General features: G+C 31.8%; 1 protein-coding gene and 1 pseudogene across 1 annotated transcript; one reads left to right on the forward strand and one right to left on the reverse strand.

Annotated features, from left to right (window-relative positions):
• Nucleotides 1-753: 753 nt before the first annotated feature.
• LOC141251679 (uncharacterized) lies at nt 754-6,065 on the reverse strand. The gene is made up of 6 exons (XM_073670395.1): nt 5,748-6,065; nt 2,986-3,106; nt 2,736-2,910; nt 2,583-2,653; nt 1,554-1,968; nt 754-1,039 (listed from the first exon to the last, which is right to left on the reverse strand). The coding sequence occupies exons 1-6, from the start codon at nt 6,063-6,065 to the stop codon at nt 754-756; spliced, it is 1,386 nt and encodes a 461-aa protein (XP_073526496.1).
• A 7,144-nt stretch (nt 6,066-13,209) lies between these two features.
• Nucleotides 13,210-16,438, forward strand: LOC141251680 (uncharacterized; annotated as a pseudogene).
• The last annotated feature ends 39 nt before the right edge of the window (nt 16,439-16,477 follow it).

Genomic DNA, 16,477 nt, shown 5'->3' on the forward strand with positions numbered 1-16,477 from the left:
GTGTTACTTCGGTTCAATCATTGACGGAAACATTACCATTTTACTACATTTTGATATATAACACGGTTGCATAGCCGTGGTAAGTGTGTAACCGTAGTAAAATGATTAACCGTAGTAACACGTTTACCACGGCCAAGTTTACCACGGTTGTCAAACCGTAGTAACATTTGCCAATTAACCGTGGTAAAAAGCTATTTTTTTACTAGTGCCACGCGGTATATCGGTCACCTGAAATACGCCCCTGTTCTTCCAAATCTCCTTAAGCTTCTTCTCTACAAGTTCAAAAGGTAGCTTGATACCTACGGGTTTGAGCACAATCGAGTTCTTCCATGAAGCTTTCAGAGCAGCCTTCTACAACAGCCGAGATTCCCTGGACAAGTCAGTTCTTCAGAAGTTCCCTAACCTGTTGCAGTTGTGAACAATTTTAAAATCATGTGTAAATTGCTGCTTTAATTGGATTATTGGGCCATTAATTTGATTATACCGGCCCAGTATTTTTAGCCCATATAATCTTCAAGAACGTCTATTCCAAGTGTGTCATATCATATGCAAATGTCAGCACAATTTTGAATGCTCAATTGATCATATCATTAGTCCAACTAATCAATCTCATCGCTTCTTGATTCGATTCAATAACGGTAGATCTTCAAACACAACACCCATAATTTCTTCCGATGGACAAAACAACTTCTCCACGGGAAATCCAAATATAAATGCATAAGTTTATACATTTTATCATCTAATCAACCATTATCAAATCATATACCCACAAGTCTTCAACTCAACATCTTCAATAGGAAGTCGATCACATGGAAACTCACACTCAGTCAAACCCTCATTCGCTTGCTCCGGTAGCTGATCGCAAGGCCTCGGTGACACCCCACTCGATATCCCTTCGATGTCGGTGCAGGTCCACTGGACCTTCTTTGCCTTGGCAGCCAAGGTTATAGTGACGTTCGATATACATATCTGCTTAAATGGATCGCCCGCTATTCCCTCTAATCGAGCCGCCATCTGGACATCATCCGCCACCATATCCCTGTTGCAAAGGTAAATATTTATCGCACATATTCATTTATCAAAGTTGAGGAAGCTTTGGATAGTTTGGCACATTTTTTCATCCCTTATTTCCCTTTTAGCAATACACCAATTCAATTATGAACGTCCTTGAATATTTGTTATATACTAGTAATCTTGTCATTTCGACTTGAAATATCAGTAGTAGTTCTAATGAACAATCAGCTAGTCTTGGAACAAAAACCAAGCTAATTAATTACTCTAGTTTCAGTGCCAACTAGCTCCTGTTTCAGCTTAAATATGTGTTGAATACCTTAACTAAGTATATACTTAATTAAGAAGTAACTAGCGTGCTTGTTTAGTCCATGAATAAGTTCAGCCTAATTATAGGAAAGTTTTTTAATTCCTAAACAATGATCTAAACCTTTGACTCCATTATCTTTTTTTTGAGAGTATCAAAAATGGATCGGAAGACAAGCTCGGCCTCTTATAGTCATCGAACAGATAATATTATGATAAAATAAAGCTATGCATACCTGTAATTGATATTCTGAATGATGGGAAGGGCGTTAGGGTCAAACTTATCATCAGGATGTGACCCATAATTACCGGTCATCCAAAAGGCCCACTTCATAGTATGCATGGTGAAACCCCTTACATATATGTCCTTCACATAGCCACCTCTACCGGCGCCGGATTTAATCCTGACGCCAGACTCAGAGTTGATGGCGAGTATGTCTTCTGCTCGTACGTCTTCGATCCCACCGGACATTTCACTACCGAGGGCAATGACGGCACTGGTCGGCGAGATGCAAGTTAGCCGCCGAATTATTAGTTGTTTAGTCGGCATACCGTACGAGATTCCGTACTCGTCCCAACCGCTCTTAACCGCTACGCAGTCGTCTCCCGAGACTATGTAACAGTCTTCTATCCTTGTGTTTGTGCACGAATCTGATGATGTAATAAAGTTGCTAAGTTAAGGTAACAATTTAATGTACCAAAGTGTTTGTTAATGTATTTTTCTACCAAAATTGTAACATTAGTCCAACCTACGAAAATTACTATCATATGATTGATATGTCATACCTAAATGTTTTTTACGAGAACCTTAAACTAGTGTACTTTTTCTCTTGACTATGTATTTAGTATTTGGGTAAAATGAAACTAAGTTGATTTAAAATAGTTTAATAGACCTTAAATTATTAAAAGTTTCTCTCTTAACAAAAAAAAAATCCATTATTATCCATGTTTATCAATTGTAATTTCCATTTGACATCGTTTAATTTAATTTTTTTGTAATCTTATCTTTTTAAAACTAAATTTCATACTTTATATTTATATTTTATAATTTTACGTTCATTATTTTCGATAGTGAAATTCAGTTTTGAAATTTTAGTATTTTAAAATTTAATTTTAACATAAACTTCCGCCTAATTTTAATATTGATATATTAATAATATTAAATATTTATATGAATGTGAATAATATCTCATAGGCATACAAGATATTCAGATATCATTATCAAAAAAGCTTTTCAAATTTAGTCACAAAAGAAAACGGTTTACCAGGGTTTATGCCGTCTGTATTAGGAGATTTCACAGGGGCAATGATTGTAATGTACTTAATAAGAATGTCTCTGCCAAACATACAAAACTCCATTATAAATGACGATTAACGCTGAACAGTGTCAGTACTGGTGAATTAAGTGATTAAATTACCTGCTATAAACAGGATGAACATTCCAAGAAGGAGAGTTCACAAGAGTAAGATTTGAGATCTGAATGGTATCAGAATACATAAACTCAATTATATAAGGCCTTGTGTATTTCAGCTCCTTCTTATGGAACTTATCCCACCACATTTCTCCCTGTCCGTCTATTGTTCCATTGTCACCTAATCCCCATATTAACAGTTAATTTCTGACAGTTAACAAAAATTTAGATTTTTGTATGATGTAATTTTGTATACCGGTGATGATGACATCGGTGAGATTAGTTCCGAAGATCAAGCTGATGTATCTTCCTCCCGGAGCATCTCTTCCTCTTCCGTAAGACGGTAAGGCATCGATCAATGGATATTCGTTTATGTCCTGATTATATTCATAAATCATGTGCAGTGAGAATTTTGAGTTTAGTTTTCATTTTACATATAGTTAGAAATTAATTTGATTCATAAGACAGCTTATTAATCTATGTCATCTCATTTTAGAAAGTTTCACACTGATTTTCTTAAAACAAATTGTACCTAATAAACCGCTATATTCTCTATTAATAAGCCTCTAAGACAAAGAAGCATAATTAGGGAGATAAAAAAGCAGATAATGAGTTAAATACTGAAAGATAAATTTGAAGAAAAGAAGATGATTTGTGTAGAAAGATACATTTCTTAACATGTTTTAGGTACTGCTCTCTCCGCCCTATAATATAGTTCCATTTACTTTTATACACTTGTCGATATACGTTTTATATCGTTAATATCTATTATTATATGTTAGTACAAATTATAAAAAATATATATTATAAAAGTACTTATCAAGACGAATCAAACAAGACTTCGCATGTCTATATTTTTTCTTATACATTAGCAAAAATCGAGAAAATAAACTCCGATCGTCAATATTGTGTAAACAAGAATGAACACTATATTATGAGACGGATGGAGTAAATTAAAAAAGTATAAAGGCTAATAATATAAAATGCCCAATTTATGTGTTTAATTTATGGGGAAATTTTATGTGAAGTGTTTCTATAGCATATATACATAGTATAACAAAAGTATAGTTTGACATCAAAATATACTTTGAAAAGTCCTGAGATAAACACATATCCTCACATAAACTTTTCTATAATATAGCATGTCTCTTCTAATTAATTGCTAGCCATTTTTCAAATGGCATTTTGGCCTTGTACTCTTATCAACTTAAATTTCATTATTAAAAAAAGAAACGATCATGATAAGATTATTAATTTTACTCCCAAGTTAGTACAGTAGTATATTCTAATGAGCCAACTAAAAAAGCACATCGCAACAAAGATGATGAAATGTAAGAGCTATACAGTACAGAAGCACATATGTAGAGGTTGTTTTTACTGACTACAAATACTTACAAAACTTGGTTGTATGTTACACAACCAATGTTGGGGACAGCGAACAGGACAACAACATGAAGTATAACACAAATTAATCAAGGTACGAAAGTTGCAAAAAAAAAAATTGGTTGTATGTTACAAACTTACAATCACCTTACCTACCTACACACCGCAATCGTTCAATTCAATCTGTGGACTCCCGTGATCATGTACGAGTTAGGAGTCCCCGTCAACCCCAATTATTGTTTCTTTCGAACTAACCCACATATATATTATTCAAATAGACATAGTATTATTTACTTTTCTTCTAGATAAGTGATTACATAGATTAGGAATGTTATTCAACCAAAATGATTCTGAAAATCAATATCGATACACTAATTCAAATGTTAGTATTTATTGCAAGTTTTTTCTAAATCAAAGGGGATTTTTCAATTTTGAATTTTGCATTTTTCATATGCCTCATTGTCATTTACCAACTCCTTTGAAATTTTAAAATGAATGACCATTTCTCAGTCAATTAATCACTTAAAAGTAATAAAATATTAAACTGTAACTTTCTAGTTTTAGTTTAATTTTCAATCTAACAAACTTATCTGGTTCAACTTTATTTGTAGTTTAATATTTGAAATAAATTATGATAAAATTATCCCAAATGATATATGCACTACAAAACCGTTCATTATGAGTTTCAGTTGTTACAGATTTTCAGACAATGTCTCGTAACAAATAAAATCATTCGTCTACAAATCCAATAACAAACAGAAAATTTACAAATCCATAATAAACGACTTTCAGACTTTGTAAGGAACAAATAATTTTATTGTAATACCACCTGGCTACACCCTAAGATTAGCCTTATTCTTCTAGCAACTATTCCACCAAAAATTATAACCCAAATAATTATTTACTTTACTTTATTTTATTTTCTTACTAAAATTCAAGTCCAATAATATAAAATGGGGTATTTTAGGCTATTTTATTTCGAAATATATGTATATACTAGATGGAGAATTAAGCTTATACACATAAAGTAACTTGTTTAAAGTAGTCCCCTTGAACTACCAAACAAAGTAGGTCTCTTTATCTAACTTTTACTATAAAAAGATTATCCAACACATAATATTGATCTTATATTTCTAAAGGTTTACATTTGAATTCATTCTTCAAATATAGAGTGACATTAAAAAAAAACTTCACAAATATATATTCATTCATATATAATATTCAGAATAAGGATCCGGTGAAAACAATCTTTATAGTATGAAGTGCGAACTTTCTCGGATACACATATAACACATTAATGTTCACATATAACACGCTAATGTTCACATTTAAAGGGATAAAAAAATCACCCAGAAAACGTAAAAATAAAATAAAAATAACAGTTCACCACTAATTACAAAAATGTCACCGCATGGATTCATTAAAAAATCCATCTTTTAATCTCAGCCCTCCATTTTCTAATTTAATGGATCAACATGTTTCACACTTCACACCATAAGGGTTATTTTCACCGGAACTCACCTCATAATATTCAATAGTAACTTCAAATATGGAATTTTTATACCTAAGGGGTAAATTTTAACGGAATCTATCATATTCTACTTAATAAAAGTTAAAAAAAGATTAACATTTTACCTGAGAAGCCAAAATGACAGCATCCTGATGAAGAAAGAGAGTGAAGTGAGAGGTAACATTAAAGCTCCCTGTAAGCCATTTCCCCGGCGGTACATACAACATAGACCCACCATTATACTCATACTGACTAAGATGATCTACTGCGGCCTGAAACACCTTCGTGTTCACCGTCACACCGTCTCCCACAGCACCGAACTCCTCTATCGATGCAGTATGAGCTCTGCAATTGATCGCTGCGTATTCGCAGTAGTTTCCCGCTGACTTCCTGTCTGGGCCCACCGGTCTCCGGCGACCCTCAACACTGTTTATGACCGCCATGGCTGCTAGCAGGAATAATAATAATAATGTGCACCTCATTGTTCCTTTGAAGATGTATTTTGTGTGTGTAGTGTGTTGAGAGATCAGATGGGTGCATTGTATATATATACAGGGATGGAGGTGAGGAAAAGGACAGATTGTAACAATAATATGAAGTTTGGTTACGGAGCTTAATATTCTTTGTTGTGATAAATAGTATATTGTGGGTTTTTTAATGTATTTGTTTATTAGGAATGTGTGCGGTATGTAGAATTAAAATTTGAGTTGAAATTGAAGTAGTAGTTAACGCTTGAGTTCGAATCCAGGAAATAGATGGACATGAAATCGGAACCAAATGAATATTTGAACTAGATCAAATCATTACATTACCTTAAATTTCGTTAGAAAGGTAGTCGAATGTCATTACTCCCTCCGTCCCTTTTTATTCTTTTCATTTCTTTTCTATTCACTATTCACGTCTTGATAGAATTTTCTCGATTTTTCTCAATGTATGTTGAAAAATATAGTCATGTTTGATCTTGTTTTATTCATCTCGACGAGTACTTTAACAAGATATAAATTTTATAATTTTTAGTAATTTTATTTTGGAAATATTTACCGTAGAAAACACGTATCGGCAAACGTGCCGGGAAGAAAGGAGAAGAATAAAAGGGGACGAGTACAAGTTAAAAAATTTCATAAAAGTTAAGTAATATTAATAGAGATGGAAAATAAAGTTTCTCTAATGTTGGGGTACGTTACACATTAATAAAATTAAAGTCAGTTAAACTAGTTTAAATTTATTAAGCCAGTTTAATATCCTCTCCGTTCTTAAATATGGTTCTCATTCGTTAAAATGACACTATTCATAACGTATTAGTATTTTCATTATTTTTCTAAATATATAAGGGAAAACATGGACAAGTATGGTCTTGTTTTATTCGTCTTTATAAATACTACAATAATATAAAATTCTTATAATTTCTATGTTAATTAAAGATATAAGTAAAAGAAAACATGCATCAACAATTTGTGCCTGGTTAGAAATGAAAGATATAAAAGAGGACATAGTGAGTATTAATTTGTAAACTAATTACATAGTTTGATAGAAAAAGTAAGCTATTTTAAGTTTAAGTTTTCAAAAAGCTTTACTGAAACTAAAATATAGGGTTTGAAAGTTTACTCTCATAATTTTGGATATAGATTTAAGATTTAAAATTTTAGGTTCTAATTTAAGAATTTATGTTTTTTAATTTGTATGATTTTGAATTTAATATATACAATTTAAGCTTTATATTGTTGGATTACAGGGGTTTATATTTGGAGTTTGGAGTGAAATTTAATATAGAGAGAGAGAGTATATAATAAGAATATTTGACATAAATATATAATTGGGGGCACTACAAGTGAGACCCATGATAAATTGATGATTTATATACACTACATGATGAATTATATTACTAGTACAATAATTTAAGGTAGTTATGCAATGTTTGGTATATTTTCTTCACAAATTATACAAATGCCTTTTATAAAATAGACAAGATTTAAATCAATTTCTAAGATAATCTCGGCATATTTACTCAGATCTTCACAAAATGTTAAATTTTTTTATAGAAAATTCTCTTAAAAGAAAGCTCATGTTCATCACTTGTACCAAAAAATGTGCTCTCCACTTTTATCATGATTCCAACTTCAATAAACATTTAAGTAATGAAGTCTGCAATCTTGCTTGCTTATCTCAATCTACCTACATAATACTAAAGGAACATATATAAACAGTCCAAAATTCGTACTCGTCACGTGTCGCTCTCACAGTTAAAGTTGAGAAAATTGTCAGATGTCATTCATACAGATAATCTACAAACAGCCTGGACCCATTTAATGTATAATATTTTATTACGAGATTATAGAGCCATTATTCCATTCCTAAACGAGAAAATGACCTAAATGCATTCAGACCTAAATCAGAAAAAATAAACCAATTATAAAGAGCTGCTACCTACACCTTTTAAAAACTGCCAAAATTTGTCCATAATCTGCCCCAAGAAATAAACGACTAAATCAAATAAATCAAGCAAAATATATAAAATTGCCTTATTACAATTTTCCTGAACTCAAATAAACTCCACAATCTACCAACGAAAATAAAAAAAACCAATAAATCAGACCAATATCTTTAGTTGCCCATTTCATACATGTCTTCAATCATAGAATCTGCACAAATAAAATTAATACAATGTTAGAATATGGCAGTTTCTTTATTTTGAATATACCTTCACCATCGGTATGTGAATCAGCTCATATTACAATTCAATCATAATATTTCACTATCAAAAGGAAATCCTAAAATCAAGACTTAAACTATATAAATAACGTAAATTAAGCAAAATATATAAAATTGCCTTATTACAATTTCCTGAACTCAAATAAACTCCACAATCTACCAACGAAAATAAAAGAAAAACCAATAAATCATGCCAATATCTTTAATTGCCCATTTCATACATGTATTCAATCATAGAATCTGCACAAATAAAATTAATACAATGTTAGAATATGGCAGTTTCTTTATTTTGAATATACCTTCACCAATTTCGGTATGTGAATCAGCCCATATTACAATTCAATCATAATATTTCACTATCAAAAGAAAACCCTAAAATCAAGAGTTAAACTATATAAATAACATAAATTAAGCAAATTATATAAAATTGCCTTATTACAATTTCATGAACTCAATTAAACTCCACAATCTACCAACGAAAATAAAAGAAAAACCAATAAATCAGGCCAATATCTTTAATTGCCCATTTCATACATGTCTTCAATCATAGAATCTGCACAAATAAAATTAATACAATGTTAGAATATGGCAGTTTCTTTATTTTGAATATATCTTCACAAATTTCGGTATGTGAATCAGTCCATATTACAATTCAATCATAATATTTCACTATCAAAAGGAAACCCTAAAATCAAGACTTAAACTATATAAATAATGTCTATCCCCAATGAAGTTCTGCAGAACCACAATTCCAGTATAAACCAAGGTATGAAGCCACAATTTACATGATTCAAAGTCTATTAAGTTATATTGTTGATTAACCTAAGTGTTCATTATTTATGCTATTTGCAAGATGAGCAACCAAAGTGTAAGCCAATTTCTCAGTTTTCGGTCATGCAGGGTGCCAAATCAGATGAAGAAACAAACTTGACGACAATTGATAAGAAGCAAAAACGTACACATATATTATAATACAACCACATGAATTAGATTTTAAAGGTTTTCCTTTCAAAATTTCAGATTAATCATATCTCATTTGTGTTTTCAGCAACTTCCAATGTAGTTTAAGGATTTGGATACCTGCTTTAACCATTATGCTGTGTTTTAACCATTTTGATTTCTGTTTTCAGCCAACATCAATCTTTTTCCAGCTAAACCTGAAAGTACCAAAACAGCAATATAAGACTTAGATATCAATAATTGTAATTTCAATTTTGCAGGAGCAATGAAAGAATCAAAATCAGTTGAAGACACAAGTTTGATGACAATTGATAAGAAGCAAAAAGGTATACATATATTAGAAATTTAGAATACAACCATATGAATCATATTTTACAGGTCACAAAATGAAAATGAAAATCAATTGAATCATATTTTACAAAATCATAATGAAAATGAAAATCACAATAGAGAACTAACCTTAAACCAGTCTAATAAGGTTTATAAAGTCTTATCCAGCTATTTTCATTGGAGATTAAACCATTAAAACCCTATACACAAACAAAGACATAATCAATCTATCTATCTGTGTACAAATAAGTAAGTAGAGGTAGAAAAATAAAAAGAGGAACAATATAGTTAAGTTACAAAACGTTAATCATACTTGCTAATAGGAAGCAAAAAAGGTACACATATATTATAATACAACCACATGAATCAGATTTTAAAGGTTTTCCTTTCAAAATTTCAGATTAATCATATCTTATTTGTGTTTTCAGCAACTTTCAATGTAGTTTAAGGATTTGAATACCTGTTTTAACCATTCTGCTGTGTTTTAACCATTTTGATTTCCGTTTTCAGCCAACATCAATCTTTTTACATGTCACGAAATGAAAATGAAAATCAATTGAATCATATTTTACAACTATATGAATCATATTTTACAGAATTATAATGAAAATGAAAATCAGAGGCCACGAAATTTCCATATTTCATATATATTCCCTATATTTTATCTAATATATTTATTTCTTCAATTGCTAATATTTCTTTAATTTAAATTTTGCAGGAGCAATAACTGAATCAAAATCAATTGCTGATATAATCAGTAGTCAATCTTACTTTCCTATTACAGTCATGGTCATTCGGCTTTTTAAAGTTGCAAAACGAGGATGTCCCGGTCGGTATAATTCCTGTGACTTTATAGCAATTGATGAAGAGGTAATTTTAAACATGCTTTATTAGGGTAGTTTTAAACTTGCTTTTGTTAAAGAATCTTTTAATTGTATAATAGTTAATGATTCGATGATTAGGTAGATTGATATTTAAATATTCCAATTCAGACATATAAGTAAGTATTTTTTCTCTCCATAACATCATTAAATTGTATAATACTTAAAGATTCGATTACTACATGTTTATGTAAAACTACCCTAATCCTATTTTTTTGTTAGATAATATAATTATATATAATTTCGTCTAAATTTATTTTATTTCATCTTTTTTAGGGTGATAGGATCCATTGCGTTATCAAGGAGTCGTTAATGCGTACGTTTGACCATGTTCTAGAGGGGAAGACATATGAAATCTCCAACTATAGGGTAGCTTTTAACACTACAAGGTTCAAATTTGTTCCTCATAAGTACAAAATAGTCATTTATCGCGATACAAAATGGACCCAAAGCCAGCAATAAGCATATCCAGATTTGGGTTCAAGTTTGTTGACTTCAATGATGTCAACAACAACTCTTTAGATAAGCACATTCTTATAGGTACTATTTATTTATTATTTATATTAAACTTATAATGTTTATAATAAAATTATTATAACTTTTTTAGGATTTAATATAATTTCAGATGTTATTGGAGTTATGGTTAGAATAGGAGAAATTGTTCAATGGAAAAATTCAAAGGAGCAAAGCAAGTCAACCACAAAAGAAGGAATGAGGTTGAATGTTCAACTCATGGATTTAAGGTAAAATTTTACATATTCTATATATATTCTATATATATGTTATACACATTAATTTATTTGTTATATTTACAGGAAGAATATTATAACATGCACGTTTTGGGATTCGTTTACAAAACATTTTACTCCTTATTTGGGTTGTACATCAAAGGATGCCATCGTAGTTATTCTACAAATTGGGAATGTTCGGAAATTTTAATGGACCAATAGTATCAAATGGATATGATGGTACAAAGTCATTATAGATGACGACATCGTATATGAATTATACGACTTCAAGAAGAGGTATGTGCTTAATAATTTTTACTGTTATTTAAAATATGCAAATGGTATTTCCTATTATTCGGCAACTTATTATTTATTATTTATAATTAGTTTAGTTTATCAGTTAGTTGTATAATATTCTGACTATGTGATTAGAGATTAAAAACATTAGAAGGAGAAGGGGTTACTATTTCACATATTTCAAGTGAAATAGTACTATCTGAGAGGGAAATTTTCCTAAATCCTGGTATTCTCAAATCTGTTAAGGAAATTAATGATGAGCTGAATGCAAACAAACAAGTATGTTAAATTCCATACAATTTATATTTTATACATTAGTTTCAGTAAATTATTAGTTCTATGTTTGTCTCATTTTTAATTATGCTTATATATATTAGGTGTTTAAGGCTGTTGTTCTTGCCACAATTGACCGAATTGAAGAACGAAATGGCTGGTACTATAATTCATATCGAGTGTGTAAGTGCAAAGTCAAGGAGGAAGAACCCAATAAGTTCTGGTGTAATAAGTGCAAATCATATGAAGAATATACTATACCGAGGTGTGATTTTTAGTTTGAAAATATTGTTATTCCATACAAATCTGCAGTAGATAAGAAATATTAAATTTCTGCAGCAGTTATGATTTTTTTCTTGCATTTTCAAAGATTTTAAGTTTAAAATTTCAGATACATTGTTCAGAAATTGACATTGTTAACATTCAAAAGTTATTTTTATAGGTTTTGCATTCAGTTTTCAATAATTGATGATTCGGGTTCAGCTGAGGTCACAATGTTCGAAACTGCAGCAGCAAAGTTTTTTAAGAAGACAATGACCGAAATTTTGGATAACATTGAAAAGGTAAACTACATTTAAGAATTTTAAACAATTATTACATAAGTATCTTTTATTTATTAAAGTCTAACTTCACTTATGGATATTGTTTACAGGATAGTGATTATAGCTCAATCCGAGAAGAACTCAACGAATTACTTAACAAAACAATGTTATTTCATTTAGGTATTACTGAGTACAACGTAAAGAATCTGCCATTACCGACATCGTACACTGTTTTGCTGACCACTGAAGAACCGTCGATTATACAAGATTTTGAGAAATTGGCACTAGAAGAAGAGGTAATACATCATTTATTTTCTTTTTGTTCAATATTTTACAGAAGTATTTTAATTAGGTATATTATAATTAAGTTTTGCAAATGCAGAATTCCAAATCAAGCATTGAAGGTTCAAAGGATTCGTCATCTATTACCCCTAATAAACGAGATCATATTCTTATAGAATTGGATGATGAGTTTGATATTACAAAAGACGAATTTTCAACAACAAAGAAGAAAAGCAAGGAAGGATATTATCTTATTGGAACTTAGAATGTTTATTTAGTTATGACTTTGAGTTTGCTTTAAGTTTTTTTTTCACCTCAATTTATTGGATTTTGCATTGTTTTGGATTGTTCTGTTGGTTTATTTATGAATTTGAGTTTGATTATTTTAATTTTATTTTAAGTTTGATTATTTATATCTAATTTAGAGAATGACAATCACTAAATGTGATTATGAAATTTACAACTTATATGTCTGAATTGTACATAATCAAGCTTTTATACGTGAAACAGTACAATCCACCATGCGAATTAATTTTGTCAAAATGAAGTTGGATCTAATAATTAATAATTCGCATGGTGGCATATATGGCGGTGTTCAAAATGAAGTTGGATCTAATGATTAATAATTTCAAATTGAAAAGCCTTTCGGTGAAGTTATTTCAAGTAAGTACTTCTATTACATTCTATGCTTTAAGTATTTCTATTTAAGATATATTTAATGCATTCTCAATTACTAACAAAAGTATATACTTATTTGCAGTTATTTACACGATTGAATTTCAAAAACGTGGGTTGCCTCATGCACACATACTGCTATTTCTTGCTAAAACATCGAAGCTCCCTACCCGGAACATTTTGACATCGTTATTTCGGCAGAACTCCCTTCTAAGACAGGAAATCCATCTTTACATTATGCAGTAACAGAGTTCATGATGCATGGTCCTTGCGGTTCTTCTAATCTCAAATCTCCCTGTATGGTTGACGGGAAATGTAAGAAATTTTTCCCTAAATCTTTTATGGAACATAGTACCGTAGACAATGTAGGCTTCCCAATTTATAGAAGACGTGACAATAAAAGGACTGTTGAAAAGAATGGTATACCGTTAGATAATGGTTATGTTGTACCGTACAACGATAAACTGCTCCTAAAATTTCAAGCTCATATCAATGTTGAGTGGTGCAATCGCTCGGCAAGTATCAAATATTTGTTCAAGTACATAAACAAGGGAAGTGACCGTTGCACTTTAGCCATCACGCCTTCCACCACAGGAGAAGATCAGATTCATGATGTTGATGAAATTAAGAATTATTACAATTGTCGCTATCTTTCAGCATGTGAGGCTTCATGGAGGATATTAGGGTTTGAAATTAATTATAGGTAAATAATATATATATATATGGAATAAATACGGATGTATTACCACTGAGTATTTGGTTTATTATGTGTAGGTGGCTACCTGTTCAATGTTTAAGTTTTCATCTCCCTGGAGAACAAAGTGTATATTTTGGTGATGACGCATAAATTGAAGATGTCATTAACAATGAAGGTTCAGAGAGGAGCATGTTTTTGGAGTGGATGAAGTCCAACAGAACAGAGCCAAAGGCAAGAGGCTTGACATATTCAGAATTTACGAATAAATTTGTTTGGGTTGCTAAACAAAAAATTTGGAAAGAAAGAGAGCGTGGAATGTCTATTGGTAGGATTTATCCAGTAGATCCAGGTGCAGGGGAGAAGTATTATTTGAGAATCTTGCTCAATCACATAAAATGTCCGACTTCGTTTGAAGAGTTGCGTACTATAGAAGGTATTGTGTATCCTACCATTAAAGAGGCTTGCTATGCGCTTGGATTGTTAGATGACGACAAAGAGTATATTGATGGGATTAAAGAAGCCAGTTTTTGGGGTTCAGCCCACTATCTCAGGTCTTTGTTCGTCTTTCTGTTGTGTACAAACAACATGGCTCAACCATTACATGTTTGGGAACAAACTTGGAAGTATCTTGCAGACGATATCTTGCAGAAACGAAAGAAGATTCTCCGTATTCCTGGTATTGTCATTTAGTTTGTTGATATGTTACATTTATGATGATATCTTTTTCTATTTAGTTAGACAAAATGATATTATTCAATTCTTTGGGTCATGTGTAGATTTGATTTTGTCGGACGAGCAGTTACAAAATCTAGCTCTTGCAGAGGTTGAGAAATTATTGCACCGAGAGGGTCGTAGTTTGACGCACTTCAACACCATGCCTACAGTTGATCATATATTAGTATCTGAGGGTGGCAACAGATTAATACAGGAGGAGCTCCGTTACGACAGACATACATTAGCAGTTGAGCACGAGCGGTTGATCTCTTACTTTACAGATGAGCAGAAAGGGGTGTATGATGATATCATGGGAGCTGTTTCAGGTGACTCTGGAGGTGTCTTCTTCTTATACGGCTATGGAGGCACTGGCAAGACCTACATATGGAGATCAGCTTCAGCGTCTATTAGATCAAAAGGTGAAATTGTTCTTAATGTTGCTTCTAGCAGTAATGCAACATTGTTGCTTCCTGGTGGTCGAACAGCTCATTCGCGATTCAAAATTCCTTTACAAATAGACGAGGCTTCCACTTGCAGTATTAACAAGGATTCTAACTTGGCCCACTTGATTTGTGCTGGAAAACTTATTATATGGGATGAGGCGCCTATGACGAGCAAATACTGTTTCGAAGCGCTTGATAAGACCTTGAGAGATATAATGAGCGATCAGAAATCAAACGCTGCTGATCAACCTTTTGGAGGTAAGGTTGTTATATTTGGAGGAGAGTTTACACAAATTCTTCCGGTTATTCCAAAGGGTAGCAGGCATGATATAGTGTATGCAACTATTAATTCATCCTACTTATGGAAGCATTTCAAAGTACTGACATTGACGAAAAACATGAGAATTCAACAAGGAAATACTGTTAACGAAAGAGAAGAAGTGAAAGAGTTTTTCTGATTGGATATTGAGCATCGGAAATGGAGATATTGGAGAAGACATTGACGGAGAGGCCACTATCAACATCCCCGATTATTTGTTGGTACACAACTTCCATCTTGATCCTATTGAGGCAATTGTTGAAATAGTTTATCCTTCTCTTTCTACTGTTCACCAGTCTTCCAACTATTTTGAAGAGCGCGCAATTCTTGCACCTACACACGAAGAGGTAGAACAGATTAATCACTTTGTGTTGTCTTTGCTTCCGGGAGAAGAAATTGAGTACTTGAGTTCTATTAGCCTATGCAAATCAGATTTTCATCCAGATGCTGATACAGAAATATACACACCAGACTATTTAAACACAGTAAGAGTTTATGTAATTCCACATCACCAGTTGAAAGTAAAGATTGGCGTCCCTGTTATGGTGCTTAGAAACATTGATCAATCAGCAAGGTTGGTCAATGGAACAAGGCTAATTATAAATGATCTTGGTAAGCATGTTATAAAAGGCCGCATTATATCAGGTAACAACATTGGTCATTCGGTCTTGATCTCCCGGATGTCGTTGACTCCTACTGATTCTTGACTCCCTTTCAAGTTCACGCGCAGACAATTCCCAGTTAGTGTTTGTTTTGCCATGACAATCAATAAGAGTCAGGGACAGTCTCTTGCAAGTGTTGGTATCTATCTTTCATGAGTTGTTTTTCACTCATGTCCAACTTTACGTTGCGTGTTCGAGGTTAACAAGCAAGAAGGGTTTGAAGATATTAGTATGCGATAAAGAAGGAAGACGGTCGAACACTACACCCAACGTTGTTTTTAAAGAAGTGTTTAACAATGTTTAGATTATATTTGTATTACAATTAAGTACGTTTATATTTTGC

This window comes from Phyllobates terribilis, unplaced genomic scaffold (assembly GCF_046119375.1).
Source record: "Phyllobates terribilis strain yellow unplaced genomic scaffold, ASM4611937v1 Scaffold_7516__1_contigs__length_37106, whole genome shotgun sequence".
NCBI classification, from domain to species: domain Eukaryota; kingdom Metazoa; phylum Chordata; class Amphibia; order Anura; family Dendrobatidae; genus Phyllobates; species Phyllobates terribilis.

Bases quoted from the DNA above. Each gene is read 5' to 3' on its own strand.
- LOC141251679 (XM_073670395.1), bottom strand. From the start codon at position 6,065: ATGGCGGTCATAAACAGTGTTGAGGGTCGCCGGAGACCGGTGGGCCCA. The intron at 3,107-5,747 runs GTAAAATGTTAA...GAATATAATCAG, and splicing joins CTGTCATTTTGGCTTCTCAG to GACATAAACGAATATCCATT. The intron at 1,969-2,582 runs GTAAACCGTTTT...TTACATCATCAG, and splicing joins TACAGACGGCATAAACCCTG to ATTCGTGCACAAACACAAGG.